The following is a 27192-nucleotide window of genomic DNA, read 5'->3' as shown; positions in this document are numbered from 1 at the left end:
GGACCTCTCAGCACCATTCTGCAGACAGTTTTGACTAAGGCATCTACAGTAAGAAAATGTATCGGCAAGGATTTTGCCTCAGTCAGTGTTGTGACTTGCCTTCCAACTACAGCAGCTTGTACCTCAACTAAAGAAGTATTCTAATAAGAGCAGTTTCATACATATTCAGTTCCTTTTAAGTCCAATGAAGAAATGAAATGAAATCTTTCCGAGACTTGCCTTTGGTAAAGGGGTCCAGGAAGTTACCTGGTCACAATAATCCTATTCAAATGGACCAGTGGTTAACATGCATAGATTTAATGCATCTCTTGTCAGAGTCCATCCATGTATCATGAGTCCCAGGAGTTGAAGAGCTCCAGGGGGTAGACACCACCCAAAGGGAATTACGTTTTCTGGTGGTGGGTTTCTCTGAAGTGGTTTTCAAAGGTAAAACTAATTGTCATGATCGCTCAAAGAGTGTGACCCAAGTGCTGGACCGTTGCCAGAACACAGAAGACTCGAACCACAAGTGTAAGCGTTAACAATGAATTTAATACAATAAACATAATTCACAAACTGGAACGAATAAGGGAGGAAGTCGACACCAGATGTGGAGCGAGGAGGACAAACACAGAAAAGACAACAGAAAAGCAGGCAAATTAAACTCAAACCTGATTAATGGGGACCACTAAAACACACTCGAAAATGAAAGTCACGATGGCCAAATAACACAAAGCGCTCTGTGGTGGTTCGACACACACACACACACGGAATAACTATAACGCGGAGAAACAGAAAAGGTGAGTTTAAACAAGAACACTCACACCCGATTGAAAAAGACTAAAGAAAACAAGCCAGGAGAACAACTCGGGAGGCAGCAGAAAAGATATAAGCGCGCACGCGGAAATCAGAGATGTAAACAGGAGCAACAAGAGAGCGGACGGTCGGAGGGGAGAGTTTACCATCTGAACACGAAGTGACCATCTGGCAAGTGAAAAAGGAAACAACACACAGGAACACAGGAAATAACGAAATAAAGGCACACAAATATCTAAAACATAAAACTAATCTGATCAGAATAGTATTGTGCAACTATGTATTGTATGTTCAACCCTATAAGGGATGAGAGTGACTGAGGTCTGTTTCAAACCATGCGAGGATCCACTCTGTACTTCACATGGACTTGATCAAAGGCAACCAATGACTCCACAAGTCAGTAAGAGTTGTTGTCGGAGGGATGCTTGTTTCTGTGCTGGACTCCTCATTGTCACTGGGCGTAGAGCTGGGCTACAGTTACGATAGTAGCCTGGTGGGAGTGTGTGAGTTTACCTTCAACCACAGCTTAAAAGTTATTAGTTCAAAAGTTGAGGCTATACATCGGCAAATGCATAAACTGCCTCGGAAAATTAAAGAAAATTCAACTGTTTCTAATCTGTACCGATCCCTGACAGGAGGCACCGCGTCCCGACAGAAAGGTTTCCTGGGCTGCATCCGCGCTCTGCAACTCAACGGTGTCACTCTGGACCTTGAATCTCGGGCTAAGATCACGCCCGGGGTCCGACCTGGCTGCCCGGGTCACTGCAGCAGCTACAGCGCCCTGTGCAAGAACCAGGGCCGCTGTGTGGAGCGAGCCAGAGGTTTCTCCTGCGACTGCAGTCGCTCGGCTTTTGTCGGAGCTTTCTGTCACCAAGGTATGGACAAGAAATAAACACAACGGCAACTTTCTAAATGACTGAAATCTTTGCGGTTACATAACCACTGGTGGCAGCCATATTTTGCTTTGAGTGCGTGGTTTCAACACAGATGTCTGTAGAGATTACAGCCCAGTCTTTAGTGAGATGAGACTCTTTGACTGTGGAGGAAGCTGTTTTTGCTGTTTGTCCTCCAGCTTCCTGCTGGAAGACTCTTCAGCTCACTCCCGTATCTTCTCCTACGCCGATTAATTTTGTCAGCAACACTTCTTGAGAGTGGACTGGCTTCTGCTAAGACGGCGATCGTGGAGCTCGACCTTCAGCCGGCGTTCTCATCATGACCCACTCAGAGAGCAGAGTGGCAGGTCTGACACAGAGAGAGGCGGGTCACCGTCCGCGGACTGAAGGATGCTCTTCAGTCAGCGGCTCTCATTAACAGCAGAAGGTCGGCAGAGTTATGGTGGCAGCCAGTGTGAGCACCAGTCCACAAGCGTCTGATGTCACTGCTCTGAATATTTGCTCATTTATTGTAGCATAATGATGTGTGAGCCCGATTCTAACTTATGGAATCCTTCAATCCTGAGTGAGTCTCTGTGCTCCCAGCTGCTGTTCAGTAGGGATGGACGGTATGGACCAAAAAAAAACCATGAACATTTCAGCAATAGTGATATATTATCAGGATAAATCCATGTTCATTCTCTTCCATGTGTTGAACACTACAGTCTCTCTTGACACTGTTTTATGATGAAACTTATGAGTGGAGTTTGTCTCCAGTATCATTATTTGTTGATTGTTTCAATACAATAGTGAACTAAGTGTAGAGATGAGAAACTCAATGTTTCACGTCTCTGGTAGAAGCCGCTGGTGTCTGACAGGCTGCTCTGCCAGCTTTATTTAGGGGTTAAATGGAGCCGTCTGTCTGCTGTATCTCATGTCTCTGGACAGTTGACTTGAACTATGGAGCAGTCTGGACACATTTCCTAGATGCTACTGAAGAAACATTAGTGTGGAGAAATGATCATGGAGTCAGATTCTGTTCTCCAAATCATGATACAAACTGTCAGTCCTTTCTCTTGTGTGATGAAAAATCCTTTCACAATTCTCTCTGCTAAAATGTTTTTTGCATTGGCATGTTTGAAGAAGGGGATGTAGCATTAGCGCTGCTATGAGAGCATGAGATTTGCATGTGTTGATGTGAACCAAGGCAGATGACTGCTTCAGAGAACCTTTGAGGACCACTCCATCTCATAAAGTAAAGAGGGATCCAGAGACTCAGAGTCGACCAGTGTCATCATCAAAGGTTCCCTGGATTATAAATAAGTTTAAAACTACGATGGTGAACCAAAGTCCACCACACTCTCCACAACTCAAACGCCACGGAGCTCGTGAGCGCGGCGCGTCGTATTCATGTATCCAAGTCCAAAGCAGCGGGTGCTTTTATTGAATTTAGCGTGAGATGTATAAAGTTTATGAAGATTCCCTAAACACTTTCCTCTCGACTCACGTACAGGCCTGCAGTCTTGCATGCATTTTGCACCTACTGTAATTGTCTTTGTTTTGGATGCACTAGCATGTTGACCCAGTCAACTGTTTTTGAAGGCCAGAGAATTCACTTTGTTTCATGTACTAGGTTATTAAAGAGCGACTCTTAACTTCTTCATGACAGAGATCTCAGCCAACTTCCAGCAGACCACCTCCATAACCTACGTCTTCCCCGAGCCCTCGGACCTCAGCAGAAGAGCCTTCAGCAAATCCTCTTCCATCTACTCGGAGGTGACTCTGAGAGGCGAAAGCGTCGCGCTGAACTTCAGGACCAGTGTGACTCCTGCCGCCCTGCTCTATGTCAGTTCCTTCTCTGGAGAGTACCTGCTGCTGCTCATCAACCAACTGGGTGAGTTAGGTCGAGTGTGTGCATCCTCTTCCATGTTAAACCGAGACACTCAAGAGACATAGCTCCGCAGACTTCCAGCCGAAGTCAAAGGACTGGGTGGTCCCGCCCTCAGAAACCCCTTCTCAACTGACAGACTTAGACCCTGGCATAAGGGTTCATGAAACAGTGTCCGGATTTTCAGAGGCCACCAGATGGTGCTGTCTGCTGTAAACTCTTTGGTCTTAAATAACTAATTCAATGAAACCTCACATCATTTCTCAACCAAGAGCGCCATCTAGTGGCCTCTGAAAATGAGGACACTGTTTCATCCACCCTGCAATACTGTTTCATGAAGCCTCATCTAGACTTCCCTGGTGATCTTTGATAAAGAAAAATATGTTGCATTATTAATGTAAAATTTTGACTTTGGTTTCCTGATTTTGGAAAAGAAAAATGCCTTAACCACAAAAAAATAAAAAAATTAAATTAAGAGTCATTTGCTAGCAAATCTCATGTAAAACCAGCAACCTCTCAAGAGGATTTGGCAGCAAAGTCACGGCCACCTCTCTGTTTTGAGTGAGCAATACTTGTAAAGTGGCGTTCATGTTTTCTGACGGCACTTCAGGGCCCACATGGCTCAACCTGTGATCACACTTTGCTTTTCTCTTTCCTCAGGTGAGTTGGAGTTGAGGTACAAGTTGCACAGCAGCCGCGACGTGGATGTGTTTCAGGGCCGTGGCTCAAACTTGGCGGACGGACGGCTGCACACGGTGGCGGTCAGGAGGCAGTCGGAGACCGTCTATGTTCAGGTTGTGTCTCTCACGTGTTGCTCACCAAACACATGGTGGTGTTTCTGTGACTGAGACTGGGGTGTAACCTGAGTTCTAGCGCTCCACTCAGAGGGAAAAAGCTTCTGGGCTCATGAAAAACACGAGGCACTGTTTGATCCAGCCATCATCATCATCATCAAAAGTAATTCACAATGGTCGCCCCGTGGTGACATGACAACATGCAAATAAGATGAGTGAATTCAGTGCCATCCCAGACTCTGGCTCACATTTCTCGTTTATGGTTTACCTTTATCTGGAGCACTTTTCAAGCCACAACTGAAATAGTGATGTCGAAGTGGAATATTTCATTGAAGAAACTGGCACCCGAAGGGTTAAATTCTTTCTTTAGCTTCACTCAAATAAATGACTCGTCGCTAACAGAGAAGTAAAGAAGTGCACCATTTACACGCGGTCACACAATGTACTTTCTTCTCTTTTTTTTTCTCAGATTGACGAAAAGCCTGGAGAAAAGTTCAGCTTGACATCTGGCGCAGAATTCAACAGCATCAAATCGATCACTCTGGGGAGGATTTTGGGTAAGTGAGGCCCTCGACTACGCTTCAATAACAACCCAGGGATGCTGCTAGTTATCGCGCCGCAGCCGTCTGCTGTGTCCTATTCAGCATAAGCTCTGGAGAGATGGCGCCTTTTTTTAGGCTCAACGGCAGAGATTGGAAGTTTTGGAATGTTTAATGTTGAAAAGGACGTGTACCCCGCTGAACAGTTTTGGACAAGGAAATGAAGTAACTAGAAAAGCTTTTGATCTGATCCTTTGTGGGGGCGGGGCTTTTCATCCACACACATTTTCATTTTAGTTTTAAACTGATTCCCTTGATGGACTTGAAAATGCCTGTTTATCATCTTCAGCTGTTTGAACAAGCCACAACATTATTGAAAACAGCGTCAAAGCCCTGCCTGTCGAACCTCCCTTTGCCTGTCCTCGCTACACGGAAGCTAACATGTAGCTAAACAGCTAGCCAACGGCATGACGTGAGGTCTTGAAGACAGCACGCAGGGCTTGCTTTCCTTGAACTTTTACGGAATTCTTCGTGAGCCAATTACTCTGTAGAACTAAACATTACAAGAGAATAGAAAATAATCGGTTTACAACACCGATATTTAACTGTATCTACTTACAGAGAAAACGTTTCTGAGGCTAAACCGCACAATATTGTGTGGAGCAGGTTTATTAGCTTGGTTTGTTAGCAACTACAAGTAACATCCGACTTATGGGATCGGTTCCGACCAACCGGTTGACAGTCAGATTGGACGTAAGTGGAATGCCATTCAAAATATCCAACGCCAGGGTTATAGGTGCTACTGTTTAGGATACACAATGTCAATCGGTTGCTTCTTTAAGCTGAATGCTATTATATACCAAGCAGTTTACAGCCGTAACTGTCGTATGCGTTCCCGGGCTGCTACGTGCTGCGGTGCCAGACACTGAATAAATAAAAAGTACAGGTGGACATAAGTCGAGCAAGTTGTAAGTCGGATGTTACTTGTAAAGCAAAACAAAGGTGTGTCAAAGATCATCTATACAAAAAGCAGCACTCTGTCGGACGCAATATCATGCACCGAAAATAAACAGATATGGAGCGGTCTCTCAGTCCGAAATTCAAAACCGAACCAAACTAGCTCTTTCAAAGACTGCACACCCGGTCACTTCTCCACACCAACGGCAGAGTTGTGTGTTCATGTTGTTGTTCTTCATCTGTGGCACCCCCACGTCTTGTTTTGTAGGAGTACTACATTGTCTGTGATTTCATGCCTGGGTCTGAGTCCTGTTGGTGTCCCCTACATAGTCCTGATCCACTACTGAGCGATAGCTCCAGTCCATAACTTGCAGGAGACCATGATCCTCCAGGTTTTCCCTGCATAGTGCACAAAAAAAAAATCCCCAAAACACTACAAATATGACCATATCATTGAGCATAAAAACCTCAGGGCAAATTCCACAGAGGGAAGAAGCCCCTGTGGGACTAGAGGGACAATGAAAATGGATTTGATAGCTTTTCTGGCAAGTGATTCTGGCAAAAAAAATGTTCAAAATCTGTTTTGAGGACAAACATTTGGTGGGAAGTGGAGGCATGTTTGGTAACTGCTTCACGCTCTGGGGAGGTTTCACTTGGCTGAAAACTTTGGGTGTAAAAGGCTGCGGACCCCAGAGCTAAGGGTAATGTGAGCGGGTTGGATGGAGCACAGAGCCCACAAACGGAATAGTTGCGTGGATCCCGAGGCGATGCTGAAAATGTGAGTCATCCTTATGTTGACAGCACTCTCGACTGCTCTCTTTGTACAGGCGATGAACTGAAGGGCGCCCAGCAGGGGGCCTGTGATGTCCATCCGTCAGACACGTCAGCAGCTCTATGTCTTGACCTTGGAAGTGAGGGGGACGCGCAAGCTTTGCCCCAGCTCTGGTGGATTTGCTGGGACAGTCAGAACACATTCGACCAGCAGAGGAATGATAATCCTGCTGACATTATTTTGTGATACTGATGATCATAGGTTAAGTCAGGGTGAAGGTCAAACTGATCCACAAAAAGGGCAGAAGTGGTTGCGGGTTTTTGTGCCACTTGAGGACCGGTTTGACGGCCCTGAGTTAAGTACTTGAACTTAACTTCCATCCTTCATCAGGTTGCTTTGGCAGCAGTCATATATAAGAGTTTCCGGACTCTTCCTGGAGAGTTCCTGAAGCTCCTCAGGAGGAGGTCTACTATGAGTCTCACCCAGATGACATCTGCCGAGAAAACTCATTTCTTGCATCTGTGTTGTCTTCTTTCGAGGCACGACCCTAAGCTGGTGACCAACAGTGAGACTAGCAATTGACCAGTAGATGGATCAGCTCATTCTTCACCACTGTAAAATCCTCCAGACTAAAGTCTCAGGTGCACCAGAACTTGGGTCAGACAGATGAAACAGAGTGGCAGAATCCTGCTGTTCTCATCTGTATTCATCCCAACTTGTCGGTCTTTGCGGCTTCACCACTTTTCAACTGTTTTAAAGTCAAGCAGGTTCATTTATTTACAGGAAATCGTAAGCCGTCTCCATGACGGAGGTGAGTTTTGGGAAGTCCGGGCACAACGATTGGTGTTTTCCACCACCGCTCCAAAAGTACTTGTGATTTGCGTCTGCGAACTTTCATCTCCTCGAACCAAAGTGATGACTGTAAGCGGCTTCGTCGTCTGTCGGGCCGCTCCAACAGCTGTCAGGATAATAACTGCAGAAAATGTCTCTCACTTTGTATGCTAATGAGGCAACATTGAAAAGAACAAATGACTCAGAAGATTGGAGTCAGCACCCCGTGTTTCACAGTAACAGCCGGTAATCCTCGGCTAATGTGGGCGAGGTCGGACTGGATCAGGAAGTCAGACGGCACACTGCAACCTGACCGCATCACAGTTGAGCTGCTGTTGCCGGGTTACCGGCCCTTTCTTCAAAGCAGATGCTGAACTCAGAAGTGAGACGTGAAGTCACCTGTGCTGCCATCGCAATGGAATAATAGAAAAAGCATTTTAAACTGAAGAATTTAAATGGCAAATAACAATAAAATGGTGTCGACGTGGGTCGTCTAAAACGCAAGGCAGAATATTCTGTGTTAAAAAACTCTAAAAATCTATTTTGCACTGAATGTTTTATACAAAGCCTCCTCAATGGAATGAAATTACATTGTCTGTACTTTCAATAGTGATACACACGATCATTTTAGTTATGTTCTAAATCCCAAATATCTTATATTTTAGGCAAAAGACTTTCAGGACATACATAACCAAGGCTTGGTTTAGTTAGAATGGTCCATATAATATCAACAACAACAAAAGTAACAAAATAGGATAATAAAAACAACAATAAAATTTCATTAAATTAAGAAAAATAAAGATATTAAACCTTCACTTACCACCCTCAATCTGTCAACCAGGAACATAATGAACATATTTCCGAGATTATTGAAATAGAGAAAGCACCTGAATAAAACAGACATAAAATAAAAGGAAGAGTGTTAATTACTAATTTAGATAACATTTTAGTTAGAATAAGCAAGTCATACCTTTTAATAGCTCGATTTGTCTTGTCCAAATTATAAATAGTACTAAAATACTATAAATAAATGTCAGTTGTCACTAGTTTTTTTCACATTTTATTTTGGAAATTAACAAAACATTGTATTTTAATAATTTATTTAGTTCCATTCTTATTAAAAAAAAATCCCCCAAAAAGCTTAGTATAATTTCAAAAATTGTTTATGAAACATTAGTCATTGTATTGAATTGAATTTGTTTTGTCACATAGAATTTTCAGTTTATAATAACTGCTGCACAAAGTGTGTTAACCCTTGACTGCACTGGAAGCCAAGCTCCTAACATGGGTCACAGGCTGGTGGATACATGCTTAACACACAGGTTGTTTCAGAGCTTTGAACATGGGGTGACAGTAGTTGGAGCCGTGACCCAAAATCAGGAGGTGAACTACTGAGAGCAGGGAGAAGATTGGATCCAACGTGATGCTGTTTTCAGCTCCAGTTGGTTTTGCTGTGTTGCCATGAGACCCGAGTCATGTTAGAACGTGACCCGATCGCCCCACCCCTCACCCCCCCCACGGGCTGAAAGTCATATCACTTTCAGAGGCGGGGAGTCTGTTGATGTGCTGTCGCTCCTATCGTCCATCAGCTCAGCTAATGGAGCAGGAAGGAGGAGAGAATTCCACTGAGAGGTTCACTAGGAAGTGACAGGACAGAGCGATGTGAAGGGAAGGAGAGTGGCACGCTCACCGTCACCCTATGCTCAGAGCTGCTCAGTGAGTCAAAGAGGACTTGCCTCGCGACATGCAGGAAGTCATTTCAATCGTTTGCTTTTCAAAGCTCTCCTCCGTCGGAAATATCGGTGGACAAGAGGTTACGAGAGTCAAGCGTAGTGTGTCTCATTGCTTTACATCAGCGTTTTTCAACGTGCCGCGGTGACAGTGAGAAGGTGTTGAGGAGCAACCAAGGTGAGGAGATCACATGGATTGGCTGCCATTCTTTCTCTCCACTCTACTGTAGAGCTTCAGTGTGTTGATGCGCTGATCTGTCCCTCAGTCAAAGCAGCGCTGCTGTGGTGCGCGGCGCTCCTCTTCCCACACACTCACAGCCAAGAAGCCGCTCACATGCGCAACTTCCTGCTGTTTTTAAAGCTGATGCGCCTCTAACTTGATCACACACTTTCACCACAGAACCATGGAGGGAGGGAGGGAGGGAGAGAGGGAGGGATCCATGTCGGAGCCGCCACCATGCCAAAGACTGTCTGCACCGCAGAGCTAACAGAGCTAACCTGACGTCTCACTTCCAAACTTTATTGATACTCACTGTCAAAGTTTGATTTGTGGTTTAAAAGTTAAAGCTAAAAACTAAAGACTAAACAATATAATAATAAATAATGTGAAGAGAGAAAGAAGAATTGTTTTTATGAAGCAAGTTCAGGCAAAGAAAGCTAAGGATTTGTCTCACAACCACAATAAAACCATGCAAAAGAGAAGTGATAAAATCCAAACAGTTATTTAAAGGAAGTGAATAAATAAATAAATCATGATATATTGTTGCCATTTTGCCGCCCCTTTCTGGACATATTTGAAACAAATACATTTTCTACAATTTGTTTCTGCAAATAGCCTGGCAAAATAAGAAGCGAGTGTCAGTAGCTACAGTTGTTGACAAATGAATAGGGATTTTTCTACTTCAAACACAAGTGCACTTTGGCCCAGGTTCCTTTGGTGGTGAGCCCCCGGTTTTTTTTAATGAGCCAAGGGAACCATGGCTAGAAAAAGGTTGCAAAACACTGCTTTACATTGTTAGGACTTTAGTGCGTGGGCATGAACAACACACGCTGTAGGATGGTGAAATGTCCTCTGATTCACTCAGAGCGATGTGTTCTCCGTCATCACTGGCAGAGGTGGAAACAAGAGACAGACACTGAACCAAGTAAAGTCTCAGTATTAAACACAAAACTCCTTCCTTGCTCCTGGTTACAAGCTTCCTAGAGTCAACAGCAGGAGTTGGGAGCCTGTGGCTCACGGGCCAGATGTGGCTCTTCTTCGAGCGTCACTCCAATTTATCCATCCTTTCAAGCCATTATGACAAGGATAGTAGCACATAAGGTGCCATGACTCTCAACAGCAAGCTCAGAAACAGTGACTTCCCATGATGCTCTGGAGCCCAGTCAACCAGTCACAGTTGTTGATCGCTACATTATGGAAAGCTTCCTGCTGCTCAGCTTGTGCCTCCTCAGATCAGACCTAAGAAGTTAGAGGGCTTTCATTCCACTGTCGTCATTCATATGTATTCGCACTTCTTCTTCTTCCCACTTCTCTTCTGTTGCTGGTGCACCGAGCTGCTCAGCTGACCGGCTGTGGAGGCGGAGCCATCTTGTAGTGCTCGACCACTGTGGTTGGTTGACTGGGCTGCAAAGCATCATGGGAACTGCTTAGGTCACCGCAACTGACTTTTGCATTTTATTGAATACCTGTGACTCAGTTGCCAGATCATCTGACTCATGGCCAAACGGCACGTATCCGGTACGCGAGTTGAGGGGGGCGCAGGCGGATGCTTTGGCTTCCCAAACCATAGCAACACTTATTAACACCGATGGACTCAACTCGGCAACACATGAGGCTCAGTAACGCTGCACACACACACACACACACACACACACACACACACACGCACACACACACAGTGGAGTAATAGCGCCCCCTGGAGTAAACTCTATCAGATGCCTCTGCTTGCAATCGACATTTTGGGAGGCTGGTGCTCCATGAAGGGCACACATTGCAAAAATGTCATTGTTGTTGTCACTGAAATAAGTGACAAGACTCAAATACTGAAGAAAAAAAGGGTAGAGAAGTGGCACTCGAGCGCCACTAGGGGGTGTATCCATGCGCGTCCTGTCACATCAGGAAAGTAGCCGTGCCTCTTTTTCTAATAGTGAAAAAAATTGGCCGTTGCCTTCAATTTTTTTACTCGACTGCAGCAAACATCTGAGTCATGTGACTAATTCAACAGGTGAGTAGTCATTGTAATGCGACCTGCACATCCCAGTCATCCAAGCGAGTCTTATGGACCTGAAATCCGAGGAGCAAACCGCACCTGGAATATTAAATCTCACAATTATAGTTTGATCCGGGACAGGTAATATTTGTTCTACAAATATTTTACTTTGTCGGGAGAGTACAGAGACACGCACCCTTGGTGAAACATTCAAACATTTCATTGAACAGTCAGTCAGAGGTGTGACTTGAAACAGGTTTCCACTGGAGCTGAATTCTTGATTTGCATTGAAATAACTGTCCGTGAGATATCAAAGCGACCGAGAAGCCAATGGAGTCATGAAAATACAAAACAGTATGAGCATCAGAAACTTAGCACACGCAGTCCAGCGCTACTCAAGAAATGCATTTTCCGTAGACCAGAAGGACTGGATCCCAAACTTGTGGGCTAAAAATCATGAGGCGAATATGAAGCAGAAAAATACAAACTTTTGTCGAGACTGTTTCGAACACCTCATCAAGTCAGATCGACGTCTGAGGAAATGTGAGGTTTTATTTGCTTCTGCTGCGGCTCTGCCTCAGTCGAGTCGGCGAAATAACTCTCTGGATCACATTCAGTGTGAAAGTCAATAAAAGCATGATGAAGTGCTCGGCTGACTAACGTCCCTCTCCTGCCCAGAAGATGCTTCACTCCAGACGATGTGCTGCCTGATCAAACGACTCCGCAGGAATAACTGTAGTTCCTCGTGACATTTATGGACCCAAAGACTTTATTTATTACCGGCAGGCTTCATTTTCACCAAAGCAGTTCCATTCCGCAAATTTCTTTTCATTTTTCACAGGGAAAAATGCCTGATTCACCCCCGCCGGTAGCTTTAACAGAGCTGTGTTTTCTCAGACCTGGAGGACCTTGAAGAAGAACTGGATGAGGACCTGGACTGGTTGCCCTCGTTCGGCTTCACCGGTTGCCTGTCTGCTGTCCAGTTCAACTCCATCAGTCCTCTGAAAGCGGCTCTGCTTCACTTGGACGGTCGGGTGTCGGTCTCAGGCCCTCTGGTGGAGTCCAGCTGCTCCTCCTCCTTCTCCTCTGTGGATCCTCACGCTGCTGAGACGACAAACTCCCTAACAGGTAACCAGCCGTGGCACTGGACTCCTCCTGTCCATGGGCTTTATCCTGCTGGATTCGGGGTTTCCAAGTGGGGAGGACGGGGAGCTCTGATAACACTCTGTTCTTTCTGTCACTCACTGAATGATGTAGCCAAGAAATGAGTGTTGAATCAAGAAATGACTCGCGAAAACTCCAGCAATGATCTCTGTGAATTGAAGGACGAACAGGATGGTGTCCAGTGTCAGTGGCAGCTGAAGAAAATGTCTGTGACTTATCTGTGTTCTCTATGTTGTAACTATCAAGTAACCTGGTTAAAAGTGGTTGAGTTTTACCCAAGGTCCATTTCAAACTACCTGACCACACGCTTCCATGTGTTCTTTACCTTGGTATTGCTGTTCACCAATATATCCACCAGGGGGAGCAGCCCACAGTCAAACGTTTGTGACATCAACAAACTCCTGGCGACTGTGGAAGAGTATTGATCATGGAGCTCTGGCACAAAAGAGGAAACGGAGGCAGCGTTGTAGGAGGAGACAGTTAAATATATCGCAACTTGAGCAAGAAATTTCCGCCATTATTATGTCTTCTTTGTGTCTCACTGGAGATAGTAACAGCAACACTGCCCCCCATGGTTTCCAGTGGTACTGCTCCGTTTGGTCCGTCTCTGTAAGCTTTGTGGAAACGTGCAGAAATAAAATGAAGACAGAAGGCTCCATGTCCAGATCCATATGGAACGTTGAGCGTAAACAGGCCTTCTAAGAGGCAGCACAATTTACTTTTCAATACCCAATCTTTTTATATAAAAGTGGGAACTGGCACATTAACATCATGTGGTTTGAGTTCCCTGTAAGCGTCGACACTCTTCTGTCTTCAGATCCGCCTGCATCAGTGGATCCTGGCCAACCATTGGTCAACGCCATCAGGAGCGATTCCGCACTAATCGGAGGTGATTTTTTTGTTTTTTTACCACGAAGCTGAGAAGGTGGATGGTGTTGATTTTGTTCTCCTCCGTTCACTTGGGTTAAGGTCCTTTGTTTCTGAGACTCCAGGATTGTATGAGTGTGCGTTCTTCTGCTTCTCCGCTGCTGTGGTTGATTTTTGAACGTTGGTCAGAACAACGATGAAAAACAAGCTAAAACCAAGCAGCAGTGAAGGCGACATCTCCTTCAACCCACAATTACCCCGTCATTGTTTTCAGCAACGGTCTGCGATTGTGCTACAGACTGTCCTCCTTATCCTCATTTAAAGATCTTCGTTCCATGATCATTTCTGTCTCACTCAAACAGTAAAGTAGCTGTGATAGACGTCATTTGTCTTTGGAGCAATTATACTCAGTTTAACTGACATCTTTGTTGTTTTGTTATTTTGTGTTTTTCCCCTGTTATGGGGAAGATGAAGCGACAGTGATCATAGTGAGATGGAGCAGGGAAATAATGTGCACGTGTGACTGAGAGGGTGAATGAGTTGACCGAGTGGAAACAGCTCTGGTGTCTATGGAGCGATATCTCTGCCAGCCAGATTTGAATACAAAAAAAACAAATTGAATTTAAAAAAAAATCAGAAAAATGATGTTTTGATGCCCTGTTATTATGGTTTGAATTTTAAAAAAAAATTGAATAAAAAAAAAAAATTCCAAATAAATTCAGAAAAATGCCCTGTTACTAAGTTTTGAATACAAAAAAAGATTTACATAGTATTTTAAAAAGGTTTCAATGCAGTGTGAGTGCATTTACAAATTCAAAAATTTTTTCAGATTTGACACTTTTGTTTTACTATTACAAATCTTTTTTTTTTTTTTTTTGCGAGTTCAAAAGTTATGGCACAGAAATGGTGTTGGGGGCGTGTCCTTGCTCTGACTCTGGTCCATGTTTGCAGTGCTGAACCGCTAGTGACGTTACATTCAATGTCATTGGAGGAAATTGGACATTTGACATGCGATCACAGAATCATACCGAGTGGCATTATTTACTTCTTTTATATGGTGTTTGTCTTGATTCGGCTCCACCCACAGAGCAAGGACACGCCCCCAACACCATTTCTGTGCCGTCAGTCATTGTAAAAAAACTTTTGAATTCAACAATACAATTTGAAACCAAAAAAGATTGTTTGTTTTTTCGCATTCAATTTGTTTGTTTTTTTGTATTCAAATCTCGATGGCAAAGATATTCCTCCATACATGTCTGTCATCCAGAGTAATGGACAGTGAAGAAGGGAGGTGAAGAAGAGAGTGCAGGCAGGGTGGATGGGTGTGAGGGTGTGTGGGTCAGGGATCAGAGTTAGAAGCGTCAGAGAGGAAGATAGTGACATAGACATCAGAAACTAGTTTGACAGGAGAGACAACGTTGGGCCAAGGATGTTGGAGATGCAAACAGAGGAAGGTCCATAGATGAATGAGGATGTGAAGAGGACTGATGGGAAATGAGTGGAGAAGAAGAAGACTCTCATGGTTCTAATATTTTGTACTCTGCTGGTCTCCCGGTCGCCCCTCAGGTATGATCGCACTGGTGATTTTCCTGACCGTCTCAGCTTCGGGCATCATGGCCAAGTTTGTCTGCATCAGAAAAGACACGTACAGAAACCGGGAGGCGAAAACCGCGGCGCCCGAGGACCGAGCGGAGTTCCCCTTCAGCAGCCAGGTGGAGCCTCAGAGCCACCCGCCGGACCCCCAGAGAGAGTTCTTCATTTAGCAGGACCTGGACAGAGCGGACATGAATTTGTACAGTTTTACAGGACGCCCGTGAACACGCCTCCCCTTGGAAGCCTGAAGATTTTGCTTCAATTCAAGAACAATAAATATTATCACCAGAACATCTACCATTGCAGACATATTTTTAAATGTTGCCATGATATGTGCGTTTCTACATTTCCTCCTGTCGTACTCCGATTATTTCCGCCGTATATTTTCTACAAAAGAAGAGTCGAGCGTGAAAGTTCATCAGTCCGTCTGTGTCTGTGTTTTTTTGTTTACAAGAATTAAACGTTTTTATTTTTGCCTAAAAGAAACAGGTCCCACTGTCTTTGCTTTGTAGTGAAGTCCAGCCACTCCTCAACTCGAGTCTCATTGACCAAGCTGGTGGAAAATGTTGGAGAATTTAGCTTCCACCTGTGTTTCATCATTTTGATGTCAGGAAAACGGACTTTTGCGTCCGATACTGACGCCAAACGCAGCCTTCAGGTGTTTCAATGGATGAAAGCATTGTGGTTTCATTACTCTCAAGACTTTCAGACTTCCTATTTCCCACACAGGTGTGTATAGTTTATCCTCTGCAGACCCAAACTTACACAACTTCGTGGCCCCCTGGAGACTCTTCCCTGAGTTGAGTCTTCCCTGGTGCACACTGTCTATTTGTACTGTTTGGTCGTTGACATCTCCCAAAGGGCGTGATTCGCTCTTTCATGAATCCTCCGCTCTTAGCAAGTGAAGAAACACGGCCTGGCATCACTTGCTTTCAGTCTCCCATTCACGCTGTACAGCTCTGACCTTGATTTGACCTTGAACGGCTTCTCGCCTTGAGAAGCTGCGTCGTGGAATACCTCATTTATAAAGGTCCCCTCACGACTCAAATGTTTTCATGGCATGTAAATAAACATCGGCGCCATATTCCTCCGCCGTTTCCCAAAACTCCGCCTTTGAAAAGCGTTTCACTTTTTGATTTGGAAAGCTGGAAACTTTTCAAAAAAAGAAAGGTTGCTGAACCTTGACAGATTAAAATTCTGTTTTCGCCTCCTTTGTGAAAACACACTGACCCTTCTGAAAGTGTTATGATTAGGAAATTAGCAGAGGGGAATGCAGAGGTGAACTGAATGTTAATAGCAGCGCAGCCTCGCGGCGCTCTGGGAGCCTTCCTCTAATCCCTCTACAAATTACACCTCCTTTTCTCTTCACTTTCTGATTTTCTCCCACAAAAAAAAGTCCAGCTCGTGTATTCAGAGCACGTTCCTGCTCGCTGCTGTCGGAGTTCTCTCTCCAGCTTCTTCCCAATTTAACAGGAAGAGTCACTGCGCCTCGGAGTTGCCTTGGATTGACTTACTAACACGTTTTATCAGTCACCGTGGTGTAAAATCACACAAATGACACAGAGGAATAAAAGTGTATCTCGGTGTAATTTGACTCTTGCTGTGTGGAGAACTGAAGAGAGGCGAGGGGAGTTCATCCAAAAGAAGAGACCGAGATCATAGAGGACGGGGGAGGTGAAGGCAGATGGATTCAAACTTGGGCTCGGCTTCGTCATATTTGAAAATGAATTTTCTTTCTCGTGCTAAAAGCACAGATATGATATTGACTCCGACTGAATCCAGCATCTTTACGTTGCGGATGCACTACATCAGAGGTGGACCAGGTTATATAATGTGACCACTGAGAGGGGCCGTCAAACCCGAAGGAAGGAGCGTAAGAAAAAATTGAAAATAAAAATGAAGTGATGACATCATGTGTGATTATGAAATGACACTTTGAAAATGCACAGAAAATGTTGGTTTGTCGTGTTTTGTTTACTTTAAACCACATTCCATTCAAAGATTCTCATACATTTGAAAATCTACAAAAAAAAAAAAAAGAATGTCAGTTTTAAAGCGTTACTCTGACTCCAGGAGGGCCACATAAATATAGTCAAAGGGCCACATTTGGCCCGCGGGCCGCACTTTGCCCTGGTCTGCACTGATTGGTAGCTGACTGAAACCAGCAACTTTGGAAACAAAGCAGGGAAGTTGCTGCAGCTGGAACTGGTGTTGGCATGGATGAGTTCATGCATGTTGACTAGACAGAAATCCTGCTGCGCACACGTTAGCTTCATCACAACAGGAATGGTACCTGCTCATGGGGGGTCAATGAGGCTTCATGAAACTGTGTTGCAGGGTGAGTGAAACAGTGTCCTCATGTTCAGAGGCCACTAGATGGTGCTCTCGGTTTAGAAATGATGTGAGGTTTTACTGACTTACAGGAGACAGCGCCATCTGGTGGCCTCTGAAAATCAGGACACCGTTTCTCAGCTCATGACTAAGAATGGGTCGATGAGGTTTCATGAAACCGTGACCTGTTTCTCAGAGGCCACCAGATGGCGCTGTCTGCTGTAAAAAAAAATGCTGAAAAACGTTCAATGAAACCTCACATCATTTCTACACCAAGAGTGCCATCTCGTGGCCTCTGAAAATGACGCAGTTTCATGATGCCTCATCGACCCCTCACCACTCATGACCAGAGAGTAGAAGGTGAGACCTTGTGCTGGTCGCTGTGAGCCATTCCTCAGAGAATCCAAGGTCCAGGTCTCACAGGAAGTCAGCGTTTGTGCCAAAAAGCAAGCTCATATCCGTCCTTCCTCACTATGTTGTAGAGGACTTCACCTCGAAGAGGACAGTGCTTACAATACGGCGGTGTCCCAGCGTGGCCCTCAACCCTGCGGTGATCCGATAAGAGAGCAGGCATAGATCACCTGCTTTGCTGCTTCACTGATTACATCTTCAGCAACATTATGCAGAACAAGATCCATAAACAAAAAACAATCCTGCAAAGCTTCTCATGTTTTATTGATGTTCCACACACAAGCAGCTGGAGTCCATCCCTCAGACTGTCACGCTCACCTGCTGGCGGGACACAGCGCAGAAGTGCGCGTCTATATGTCTCTTCTTCAAGATGGAAATGTGATTTTTGTAGCAGATGTAGAGCAGTTAACACCTTCTTGGTCGACCAGATGTAGAGCAGATGGAGGGAGACTGGAGGTGACAAAAGCTTAGACCACAATGGCTGCGTAGTTGCAGGAATGTTGGGGGGATGCAGGGAGAGGTGCCTGTCAAAGGGTCACACTCCCCAGTCTTGTGAGGTCAGTGGTCCACAGGAAGAAACAGCTGCTCAGCATTGAGTACAGGATGGTGTCTGGACATGCACATGGAGATGCTCACTTTCATTCACAACATATCCGACACAGTTTGTCTCACTGTAGATTTCAGGAAGAACTGAACTGCACACAAGTGAGTTTAAAGGGTCCAGAACATCATTTATTATTATTATTTATTATTATTTACCGTAATTCCTGGACTATAAGTCGCTACTTTTTTTCTTGCTCTTTCTTCACAGAATTACAATAGACATATATATGGGAAACAGCCCCGCATCAAAAGTTTATGACAACAACAAACTCCAAAAGTCGACTGTGGAAGAATATATATATATTGCCACTGGAGGACGGAGAATTTCCACCATTGTTATGTCTTCTTCGGGTAGTAGCTGCAACGCTGCCCCCCCATGGTTTCAGGTGGTACTGCTCCGTTTGGCCCGTATCCGTAAGCTTTGTGGAAACGTGAAGGATTCGAACAGAAGGCTCTGCACTTGAAGATGTGCCCCATATATGAGCTAAAAACAACAACAAGGAGAGGGTGCGTCTCACGCATGTGACCATGTGCCTACGGCTCAGATACAGAGAAATAAAGCTGAAATACGGTGAAAGCCCGTCTCCTCTCTTAGCAGGCTCACAGCGATGAGGAGCCGAGGAGAGGAGAAGTCTGCCACAGCTGCTCTGACTCTTGGCTCACGGTGATCGCAGCTTAAAGTCATGTTACTCGCCTCAGCGACATCAATGAATTGAGTCAAACTCAAGTTGAACATGTAAAATTAGTGTTTGTTCAGTCAAAATTCCACACCAGCCACATAAAACATCCAAATGATAATCCCTGTTCTTCCTGCCGTGACATCGCCTCCACAGTTGTGGTGCTTGCGAGGCTTTTGGCAAAGTCAAATGAGGGATTTGACATGGAGCTGGTGGGCGGACGTGACAAACGTCGCGGAGAAGCCTCAACATGTTTACAATTATTGCGTCAAAGCTCCACAAACTGTCGGGCCGCAGATGCAGGAGGGTGGTTTCACAGTCGCGGAGTTATCGATACGCCATGTTAAGACTTCTGAGTTGATTTATCGCCACCTACTGAAGATGTCTGAGAGTTTCCTTGCGGCTGACTTGCTTCACATGCGGAGATGAGAAGATGAGCTGGGTGCCATCGACGTGTCTGTGAGAGGGAAAGCAACAGCTGCTCTGAAAGCATTCGTGTATGCGGGAACTGGTTCAGACTGTCGGGGAATCCCTCTGGACAGAGAGCATGATGGAGACTTAGGGTGACTTCCAACTCCTCCCTCAATTCTAAACCCTAACCCTCAACCTCAGCCTACGAAGGCTATGCGTGACTTAGAAATGGGACCCCTTTACACATACATCCTCCAACTGTGGCGGGCAGCATTGCGCAAAAGCTGCAGTAAAGCACGATTTGCACTGAGGAATCGCCACATGACGGTCGGAGCTGGCTGCACTTGATACTTGACTCTATGGACAACAAACAAATGATCAGATGAAGAGGAAACATGTGAGACATGGGTTGGAAAATGAAAATAATTTTGGCCATATTATACCATGTTATATAGGGTGTTATCTAATACTTTGATGCAATATTTACATCTCTATTAACAAAGAAAATCCATTTGTAGATTGTTTTCTTTGCTGTTTTTGACTGTGTTTTTTATTAGCTAAAAATAGGCAAAGCATTCTGGGTAGTCTGGGTATCTGTCAATCCAGAGGTAGGTGCCAGAGTAGGCACTAGCTGCCGCGAGATGGTGACATGATGCTGGTTCATGCTGCCTATTTTCGCTCCATGGCAAACAGCCCTGTTGCGTTTGCTTATATGAAACTCACCTGCAGTTTGGGACCTTGGCGTGTAATTGTCTGCGTGTTTTGTGCGATGTCCAATAACAACAACAACACTCGTACATGTCAACCTATCAAGTCGCGTGGAGACCTCGGAGAAGAACAGACATAAACATCGCAAAGTACCCAATGATCATATTATGTGGAGAAAAATGTGACAGACATTGCCATCAAATTTTCTCGGGCTTATTTGCTAACAAAATATCGCAGCGGCTGGATGTGATGTCATCATCCCGCGACAGGTAGGACACATTCGGTATGGCGGCAGATTTGGTACCTACACCGGTGAATCTCAAAATTGAGGAAGATACTTTGCTCCATCTTGCTCCTCAACGTAACATCCTGAGAATCGGGACAGTCCTGGCTCTTCGCGTTTTTGAGTGTAACTCACCCTGAGCTCCACCAGGTGTGGGTTTGAAGGTGTGGTGAAAGACAGATGATGTCGGTAGGTTATGAGGCCAGTAGTACTCAGTAATCCTTGCAGTCGCCTGACCATAATAGTGAGCTGCCACGGTTTCTTCCACTGTGTTTGGGGATTCCTTTTCATGCCAAGACCCTGACGCTTCATTACACACAGAATATGCTAAGAGAGGCTAATAGAGCATCTTTTAATCCGTTTGACTCGCTTCATTATCGCGAGCTGAAAGCTTCGATCCCTCAGAGCTTCCACTCTGCATTTTTATTCTGCTCGCCGCTAAATACCCAGCGATTCGTCCTTGTTCCATCTGCAAATCCGGATTGATTCTCCTTTTGTGCCGATCTGCTTCTAAACAACCTGCCGATGATCCCGTGTGAGAGGATGCGTCGGGAGCGCCACTCGGGATTTGTTCACATCCATCACCAGCCCGGAGTGTTTTCAGGAGCTGAGGGTTCAGGTGAAGAAGTGCGCCAACAAAGAGTGATGCCTCTCTCCCGCAGTGTGGCCTTGGAGCCAGTTGCTGGTTGTGGAGGTTTCTCACTGCCACGAGGACACAGTCGGCAGAAGTGGGAGATCTTTCTGCTTCATTATAAACACCCCCCCAAAAAAATTACAAGAGAAAGAAAAAAACACACACTTGTATTTCTATCCTTGTGGGGACATTGTGAGGTTTCTCATTGCCTTAACCCTTTCCCCAGCCTCTCACCCTGAACCATCCAAAACACATGGCTCACCTCAACCAGGACTCTGAACCAAACTGAAACCCAACTGTTATTTTGAATTTGAAACCCTCAAATTTGGGATTAACCTTGTTAGCAGGCGATTGTTAGAAGACATCAATAATTAACTTGCTGGGCAATATTTTTTTTACCATCACACTCTAAGGGATGAGGGGGAGATAAACAAGAGAAAAGAAAGATAAAAATAGAAGAATAAGTTTAGTAAAAGTATAAGTCAGTTGAAGAAGAAAACTACAGTGTTTCTCAAAAGAAAAGCTATGAACTTCACGTAGCTTAACTTTTACCATCACACTCGAGCAGGTGGGAGACTTAATGATGAACTATGTGCAACAAAGGAAGAAAGATGAATATAGAAGTATTAGTTTAGTAAAAGTACAAGTCAGTTTGAAGAAGAAAACTACAGTGTTTTTCAAAAGAAGAGGGATGAACTTCACGTATCTTAACTTTTACCATCACACTCGAGCAGGTGGGAGACTTAATGGTGAACTATGTGCAACAAAGGAAGAAAGATGAATATAGAAGTATTAGTTTAGTAAAAGTATAAGTCAGTTTGAAGAAGAAAACTACAGTGTTTTTCAAAAGAAAAGCTATGAACTTCACGTAGCTTAACTTTTACCATCACACTCAAGCAGGTGGGAGACTTAATGGTGAACTATGAGCAACAAAGGAAGAAAGATGAATATAGAAGTATTAGTTTAGTAAAAGTACAAGTCAGTTTGAAGAAGAAAACTACAGTGTTTTTCAAAAGAAGAGGGATGAACTTCACGTATCTTAACTTTTACCATCACACTCGAGCAGGTGGGAGACTTAATGGTGAACCATGTGCAACAAAGGAAGAAAGATGAATATAGAAGTATTAGTTTAGTAAAAGTACAAGTCAGTTTGAAGAAGAAAACTACAGTGTTTTTCAAAAGAAAAGCTATGAACTTCACGTATCTTAACTTTTACCATCACACTCGAGCAGGTGGGAGACTTAATGATGAACCATGTGCAACAAAGGAAGAAAGATGAATATAGAAGTATTAGTTTAGTAAAAGTATAAGTCAGTTGAAGAAGAAAACTACAGTGTTTTTCAAAAGAAAAGGGATGAACTTCACGTTTCTTAACTTTTACCATCACACTCGAGCAGGTGGGAGACTTAATGATGAACCATGTGCAACAAAGGAAGAAAGATGAATATAGAAGTATTAGTTTAGTAAAAGTACAAGTCAGTTTGAAGAAGAAAACTACAGTGTTTTTCAAAAGAAGAGGGATGAACTTCACGTATCTTAACTTTTACCATCACACTCGAGCAGGTGGGAGACTTAATGATGAACCATGTGCAACAAAGGAAGAAAGATGAATATAGAAGTATTAGTTTAGTAAAAGTATAAGTCAGTTGAAGAAGAAAACTACAGTGTTTTTCAAAAGAAGAGGGATGAACTTCACGTAGCTTAACTTTTACCATCACACTCGAGCAGGTGGGAGACTTAATGGTGAACTATGTGCAACAAAGGAAGAAAGATGAATATAGAAGTATTAGTTTAGTAAAAGTACAAGTCAGTTTGAAGAAGAAAACTGCAGTGTTTTTCAAAAGAAAAGCTATGAACTTCACGTATCTTAACTTTTACCATCACACTCGAGCAGGTGGGAGACTTAATGGTGAACTATGTGCAACAAAGGAAGAAAGATGAATATAGAAGTATTAGTTTAGTAAAAGTATAAGTCAGTTGAAGAAGAAAACTACAGTGTTTTTCAAAAGAAAAGGGATGAACTTCACGTATCTTAACTTTTACCATCACACTCGAGCAGGTGGGAGACTTAATGGTGAACCATGTGCAACAAAGGAAGAAAGATGAATATAGAAGTATTAGTTTAGTAAAAGTATAAGTCAGTTGAAGAAGAAAACTACAGTGTTTTTCAAAAGAAGAGGGATGAACTTCACGTAGCTTAACTTTTACCATCACACTCGAGCAGGTGGGAGACTTAATGGTGAACTATGTGCAACAAAGGAAGAAAGATGAATATAGAAGTATTAGTTTAGTAAAAGTACAAGTCAGTTTGAAGAAGAAAACTGCAGTGTTTTTCAAAAGAAAAGCTATGAACTTCACGTATCTTAACTTTTACCATCACACTCGAGCAGGTGGGAGACTTAATGGTGAACTATGTGCAACAAAGGAAGAAAGATGAATATAGAAGTATTAGTTTAGTAAAAGTATAAGTCAGTTGAAGAAGAAAACTACAGTGTTTTTCAAAAGAAAAGGGATGAACTTCACGTATCTTAACTTTTACCATCACACTCGAGCAGGTGGGAGACTTAATGGTGAACCATGTGCAACAAAGGAAGAAAGATTACAAGTAGAGCAGATGAGAGTACAAGTCAGTTTGAAGAAGAAAAGTACAGTGTGAATAAACTATGTGTGTTGTCTTTTACCTTTGTTCAAGTTCTTATGCTTCTATTCACCCCTGCGCCGGGTGCTGAAGGTGGTTTTTCTTCAATGTATATATGTGGATGAAAGAACTTCTCGGAGAAACTCCAGACGATAGTTCAATAATCCCATCTCACTGGGCTGAGTCCTCAGACTCAGCATATTGACTGTTTTTTTCTTTTTCGGGCGAATGGCAAATAATGATGTACCATCTGCTCGACGAGGCCGCTGGATATTGGCGCCGACACTTTAGATTAGAGGGATGATCACATCAGCCGAACGGTTCGTAGACGGTAATCAAAGAAAAAAATGCGAAAAGACATGAAAACACATCAGATCATCATTCCAACAGTGTGGAGGTTATGGAGTCGTTCCACAGCGGAACGATCCGAGCAGCCTCCGCGCCTCAACGTGGAGATCCCCAGATCAGACGAGTTTGAGGAACACATGCTGAGGTCCTGTGTCTGAGCTTCTGCTTGGCAACAAAGATGGAACCAAAGTTCAGAAGAGGGTGAGGAAGTTCATGAACTGGATGAGGACATTGGAGGGTTATTTGAGCATCCAGGAGTTGACTGATGGCAGCCTTTTTCGCACACTTTGTTCTTTGAAACTATCCCAAGTTTCACCAGCCAGAGCCCACTTTGCTGAGTCCAAAGTCCTGTAGAAAATAACCTTTTCATTTGAGTAAAATTGTAGCTACTGTGATTTTATCATGTTATTTTCAGGAACAAATGGCAGAAAATGTATTTATTTCAAAATGTTTCCAGAAAGGGGCGGGCAATATGGCAACAGTATTCAGTATCATGGTTTATTTATTTATTTTAACTGTTTTGATTGTTATCACAATGTCTTCTGCATGATTTTATTCTAGTTTGGGGAATTTCCACACAAATCTCCCTGTGTTTTCTTTTCATTCTTTGCCTCAGCTTCATAAGAACAGTGATTCTTTCTCTCTTCTCATTTTGGAGCACATTTATTTGGTTCTGCATTTTGTTTTTAGCCAACTTTTAAAGCAAACAACATTTCAAACAGATTCACGAAAATTATTTATTTCCCCAGTTTGTAAGTTTATTTGCAAGTTTCTAAATTTGATTTTACGTCTTTCTCAATTTAGTCCTAATGTGGTGCCCCACCATTTGTACAAGTGGAACATTGCAGCAATCGCTTCCTGACCACTTACGTTATTGGGTCCCCTCCCTCTCCGTACGATTCTTCAGAACATTTGCATACACTGGAAACACATTTACAAGCTCTGAAAACTTGTTTGCAAACTCTTAAAACACACTTACAAACTGTAAAAACACATTTACAAGCTTGGAGATACACTGAGAAACTCGGGGGGGGAGAAAAGTTTACCAAAGAAATTTGTGTGAAATGTTGTAAATGTCTCTCACCATTTGTAAAATTGTTTCAATAGTTTGTAAATATGTTTCAAAACTTTGTAAATGTGTGTGTGTCACTGTACAAATCACAACAGTCAAATATGAAGTGGTGAGCAGAGGCTCTTTAAATTACACAATGCAAACCCTGAAACAAATCATCATATGGTTGTGAGGCAAGAAAACAAAAAAAAAGCCGAGGGGTTGAATACTTTTGCAAGGCACTGTATAACAAAAGACTCCTTCATGACACGTGATGTGATGCAGCCCGGGGCGAGTCGGACAGGTTGCTGCAGTGTCACAGTAGAAGAAGCTAGTTTCAGATCAGTAGGAAAAGGATTGGGTCTGTTTTTCTATTGTAGCCCACAGCCATGTCAGAATGCGTGTTCTGTGCAACCCTGAGAACCTGTGTAACTTGTGCAAGCACTGAGCAGACCAGTTCTGAGAGGTCAGTTTTGAACTGGCGGGGAAACATTTCCCAATGCAACAGCCTGTTATGGGTGACCTATGATGGTAGCTCCAGAGAGACGTCACCACAGAATGGAGTTAGCAAGGTGCACATTTGTCACAAGTGGTGTGCTGCCTCCTGAGGTACCTTTCCGTCGTAACCCACCAGACTCATCCCATTTCCTCACTATATCACTCTGAGAGAGTTACATTTTTTGTTATTTCCTCCTGGTTAAAGCTCCATAATCCTCAGACAGACTGCCTATATTTCAGGTTGGACTTCTCACTGTCGCTGACTCTGTGCTCCTCTCTGTCTATTTCCGCAGTTTCGTTCCCTCCTGCAGTCCTGTGTTCTGTCCCTCCTGAATATCACAACAATTTAGTAAAGCCCTTACAACTGTTCCACTCACCTCCGGACGTCCTGCGTCCTCTCTCCCATCAAGACGAGACTCTCCAACCCTGCACTACCATCACAACCAAGTTCCGCTACCCTCTCCCGTTGATAGACCCAACCTTGAACCCTTGAAGCCCATTTTTAAGCCCTTATCAGCAACGTTCTGTGTGACTTCCTTAAGCAGTTTCAATATTTGACATTCATATTTTTTTCCATAGTGAGAAGTACCTTGGTTGCAACGTCTCATTCGCCTGTGCATTCTGGAAAACAAATGAAGGCAGAAAAATGTGGGCTTCTTCCAGTTGAGCTTCAGCCTGATCCAGGAATCGAGGCAGTCGCGAACTGGCAGAAACTCACATCGGGGAAGAAGCTGCTACAGTCCGTCTGCTTTGTCGACTTCAATAGACGCATTATCCCGACAGCTATCAGTCACATCCGCTCCCCTCTTAACAACGTGAAGCTGCTTTCCGATTGGTCAAAAGATTAGCAAAAGATCATTTGGACTATCCGACGCACCTTTGCCATCGCGCGTTCCTCGTTGTCTGTACTGTCTTGAGATGGTCTTTTTTTGGAGTGTGTGGCACTGGCTCCGTCGCCATGGTGACACGTCAGCGTAAAGAGTGATTCAGAGTCTGCATTTAGCGTTTTACTTCTAAAATGTACTGGATACACTTTGGATAACTGACTTCTGACCCAAACGGTCCAAGGAACAAAGCAAATGAAATGTGAGCTGCACGCCGGGTGGAAACGGTCTCACTGGCGCAAGGCTGGGCCAAGTCAGAATAAGATACTACTTCTTGGGAATAAATGGAAATAAATGTTACTTCATGAGGTCTAAGGTAAAGAAGGGCTTCAGTCAGGACGATAGTGAGAGGATGATGATGAAAGACACGGCTGAAATCAGGAGCCCAAACCATCGAAACTCATCCACTGCCTTGACATGTCGATACATTGTCTATGAAACAGCAGTCACAAAATCCAATGGATCAGTCAGGTTCATTGCGCTAACCACTAAACGCCAACAGCTGCTCCCTCCGGCTCTGAACTCCAGTTCTCAACTTCCCATCAGCTGTGACTTTATGATCCCAAGTACTTGAGAAGATGGAGATGTGGACGCCAAATGCAGCGACACAGAAGGCCAGTTGAGCCTTCAAACACCAGGAGATTGTGGGCCATGTGCAAAAAGGGAGGAGGCATTGGGGTAAGGCAACCAGCCCGGTGAGAGG

General features: G+C 44.0%; 1 protein-coding gene across 5 annotated transcripts in view; it reads left to right on the top strand.

Moving 5' to 3' along the window:
* Positions 1-15465, top strand: part of LOC128764915 (contactin-associated protein-like 4) — a 75820-nt gene extending 60355 nt beyond the window's left edge. For 4 of the 5 annotated variants that reach the window (XM_053875206.1, XM_053875198.1, XM_053875215.1 and 1 more), the window contains 7 exons: positions 1431-1670; positions 3337-3561; positions 4216-4349; positions 4819-4906; positions 12286-12516; positions 13370-13441; positions 14986-15465. In XM_053875206.1, the coding sequence (XP_053731181.1) occupies positions 1431-1670; positions 3337-3561; positions 4216-4349; positions 4819-4906; positions 12286-12516; positions 13370-13441; positions 14986-15182 (1187 nt within the window). In that variant the 3' untranslated portion in view covers positions 15183-15465. Of the gene's footprint in view, positions 1-1430; positions 1671-3336; positions 3562-4215; positions 4350-4818; positions 4907-12285; positions 12517-13369; positions 13442-14985 lie in introns of those variants that run through there. The other variant, XR_008415808.1, reaches the window with a different exon arrangement.
* Positions 15466-27192: the final 11727 nt, after the last annotated feature.

This window comes from Synchiropus splendidus, chromosome 1 (assembly GCF_027744825.2).
Source record: "Synchiropus splendidus isolate RoL2022-P1 chromosome 1, RoL_Sspl_1.0, whole genome shotgun sequence".
In the NCBI taxonomy this organism is placed as follows: Eukaryota; Metazoa; Chordata; class Actinopteri; order Syngnathiformes; family Callionymidae; genus Synchiropus; species Synchiropus splendidus.
The sequence above is the reverse complement of the archived record's forward strand: the minus strand, read 5'-3'. Positions and strand labels throughout refer to the sequence as shown.